Source organism: Octopus bimaculoides, chromosome 25 (genome assembly GCF_001194135.2).
Source record: "Octopus bimaculoides isolate UCB-OBI-ISO-001 chromosome 25, ASM119413v2, whole genome shotgun sequence".
Lineage (NCBI taxonomy): Eukaryota > Metazoa > Mollusca > Cephalopoda > Octopoda > Octopodidae > Octopus > Octopus bimaculoides.
This window is the reverse complement of record NC_069005.1, coordinates 34,414,268-34,417,959: the sequence shown is the minus strand read 5'-3', so window position 1 is coordinate 34,417,959 and position 3,692 is coordinate 34,414,268. Positions and strand designations below refer to the sequence as shown.

The 3,692-nt window shown below is 36.8% G+C and overlaps 1 protein-coding gene across 1 annotated transcript in view; it reads left to right on the top strand.

The window, feature by feature from the left end:
- The window catches only part of LOC106869076 (serine-rich adhesin for platelets), a 223,287-nt gene that overhangs the window by 137,573 nt on the left and 82,022 nt on the right, over window positions 1–3,692 (top strand). The window contains exon 4 of the mRNA XM_052976666.1: window positions 2,231–2,285. Within this exon, the coding sequence (XP_052832626.1) occupies window positions 2,231–2,285 (55 nt within the window). The remainder of the gene's footprint in view (window positions 1–2,230; window positions 2,286–3,692) is intronic.

Here is a 3,692-nt window from a genome sequence, read left to right as displayed (position 1 = left end):
ATATATATATATATATATATATACATATATATATATACATACATATATATATGTATATATGTATATACACGATGTGCAAATGAAAATGAACTGAGTGAAGCCAGCTATCATCTTGCAAACGATGATGTGTCACTAAAACTGAACAGAAACCACGTCTATGTCTATCGTCGCTGCTGCACATTAAACACTGATAAAGTCGTTCATGATCCAACCTAATTATTATTATTGCTTTCTTCAACGGCTGCCATAACTCGCTTATGTTTCTTTGCCACTTATTTCGAGCGAATATTTTTGGTGCAGGCAATCAACCATAAGTTACTGGCCACGCACACGCGCGCTACATACACGCACACACACACATATACATACACACACATGCATGATTGTGTATGCGTGCGTGTCTTTATGGTATATATATATATATATATATATATATATATATATGTATGCATGTATGTATGTATGGTTATATAACACATTTCGAAAGAACCAGGATGAAAATAATTCTTTCTTAAAAATAAATTATTGCCTCCTGTTTAAGATTATCAGCAACATGGGTGTATACACTTATTTCCATTCCCAATCTGTCTGAATATCTATCTGTCTGCCTCTCTGTCTGTCTATTTTTGTATCTATCTCCCAATGAATGAATCAATCAATCAGTCAGTCAGTCAATCAATCAGTCAGTCAGTCAATCAATCAGTCAGTCAGTCAGTCAATCAATCAGTCAGTCAGTCAGTCAATCAATCAATCATGCACACACACGCGGCGCGTGCGCACATATATATATGTATATAAATATTTAAGTTTTTTAGAATTTTTTTCGTCTTTTACATAAATTAGTATGCTTTCGCTTTCGTCTGCAAATTTAAAACTTGTTAATGTTATTGTTTTGTTGTTAAATCTGTCTGTGTGTCTTCTGTTTAGTGTATATAAAAAAAAAAACCACTGATTTTTCTTCTTCCGTTGCCAACCTATGGCCGTTGGTCGAGCTGAATGGCAAATACGTTTTCTTACGTAAGTGTCGGCTTCCAGTTTCGATCCGACAACTAAACTTCGGACAAGTTCTACTCTGAGCTCGTATTCATCCAACTGTAACCTCGTCTTCTCTTCCTCGCCCCCAACCCCCCATTTGACTATCTGCGTTTATCTATCATCAACGTAATCATCATCATCCTCATCATCATCACCCTCATCGCCGCCACGATCATCACCATTGTCTTCACTCCCACCTGACAGCCTCCATCGTCTTCACCTTCATCCGTTCATTTATAACTATTATCACTGTTGATGTTCATTTAATCAGACATAGAGTAAAACATCTGACTCAATACCTGGTGGTATTTAGTTTCGTCCATTTCTATTCTGTATTCAGATATTGCCAGCATCGATTTTTAGCGCTTATCCTTCCAGCGTGCATTTGGATCGATTTAATCGAAAAAAAAAAAGAAAAGAAAAATCGAAGCTGCAACGATCTTCTTACTGGAAACTTAACGCGTCGTTCGCGGCACGGAAGTGTTAGCAGGAAGAAAATGGCAAAGTTGTTTAGTGACGAATACAACGGAAGTTATATAAAATAATAGGTGATGGTGGTGGCGGCGGTTGTTGTAGGGGTGGCGGTGATGAGAGTGTTTTAGGTGTAGGTACCGTCTGCTGATATTAATCAAGAAGGTGCTGGTAGCGGAACTTGGTAAAGATGGTAGCATCGACAGAGGTGTGACTGTCTGGTTAAAAAGCTTACTTTCCAATTATGCAGTTGAGTGTTCGATTTTACTGAGGGACACCACAGATCGATCAAAGCTTTGTGAGTGAAAGTTGATCAACAAAATGTGTGGAATTCTACGGAATAGTTCGTTGTTTGTTTTGGAGAGAAGACTTTTCCCATCTCCACGAAAAAGAAGGATTAAATCTACATTTCCCTGATGAGGGCAAATAAGACAGAAATATGATAGGTGTTATCGTCCGAATCTACGAAGATCGGATTGAAAAGTATTGGTCAGAAATATATATATGACATTTCGAGGTAGGAAAAACAAAGCTACAAATGTACAACGTTGCTCTTAATTAACCAATGTTTATTGTGATAAGGTATAGTTAAAGGCGAACCACGCGCACACAGACGCACGCACGCACGCACAGGCACGCATACATACGTAAACACACACACACACACACACACATCTTATTTTGTGATTGTCTCTAATCTCTCTCCCTTTTTCTCTATTTGCAGATATGTGTTCGTTATTGTCAGCTACCTGATAGGTGTTTTTATATTTGCCACTATCGTAGGTAAGTAAGACCATCTTTCGTTGTTGTTGTTGTTGTTGTTGTTGTTGTTGTTGTTCTTCTTCTTCTTCTTCTTCTTCTTCTTCTTCTTCTTCTTCTTCTTCTTCTTCTTCTTCTTCTTATTATTATTATTATTATTATTATTATTATTATTATTATTATTATTATTATTATTATTATTATTATTATTAATACTTCTTCAATACTCAGTATGCATGTAGAATGGTGGTTTTCCTTGTTTATTATTCTTGCAAGCTGTCAAGTTTTAATCAGAAATTCTTTAACAGAAAGTACCTTGACGTGCGAACATTCCAGATGGTATTCTAGTTTCTCTGGCTCTGAACATAACTCACCGACAATACCTGGTAAAACTTTCACATGGAATGGATGTTGTTTTTTTTTAAAAATAAGCTTCCTTCGAGATCTTTTCTACATTTCGTCTCTCCTGTTTTTTTTCTTCTTTGTTTTATGACATATGTAATAATATTTGGCCCACGGTGTTCAGTTAGTCAATGCTCCCATAGAATTTCCACAGGTCTCATTCGTTATTATTATCATTATTATTGTTAAGGTGGCGAGCTGACAGGATCGTTAGCACGCCGGGTGAAACGCTTAGTGGTATTTCGTCCGTCACTATGTTCCGAGTTCAAATTCCACCGAGTTCGACTTTGCCTTTCATCCTTTCGGGGTCGATAATTAAGTATCAATCAAGTATTGGGGTCTATGTGATAAACTATCCCCCTCCCCTCAAAGTCTACGTCTTGTGCCTATAGGAAAAAAGATTATTATTATTGTTGTTGTTGTTGTTGCTGTTGTTGTTGTTACTGTGTTGTCGTTGATGAGTCAGTTACGATTTTTAAAAACTTCAATATGGGTGAAATATCAGAACCTACACACAGTTGAGAAAACAGTCACTTAGACATACACACATAATAAACATCACATGTAGATTAGAATATACATGCATAAAACATCATACACACACACACACACACACACACACACACACACACACACACACACACACACACACACACACACCCATACAGACATGTGTCTGTATATAAGCCTTAGGCCGCGCGTGCTCATTCACCAACAAACATATATAGGTGCATCGTACGGATTTGATGTCACGGTGCACCGTTGTGTAAGAAATGCATCAAGAAGGATTTAGTTGTGTCGATATGCGTGAAGAAGAAGAAGAAGAGTAGGAATGCTGTTTAATAGGTAGACAAAAGGGAGAGGGGTGAGGGTGGCGTAATAGGAGAGAAGAGATTTGTTGATAGATGGAGAGTTGTGTGTGTCTATACACATGTATATATAAACATACATATGTTTGTATCTATATATAAATATGTACATGTTTGTATGTATGTATGTATGTATGTATGTATATATATACATAT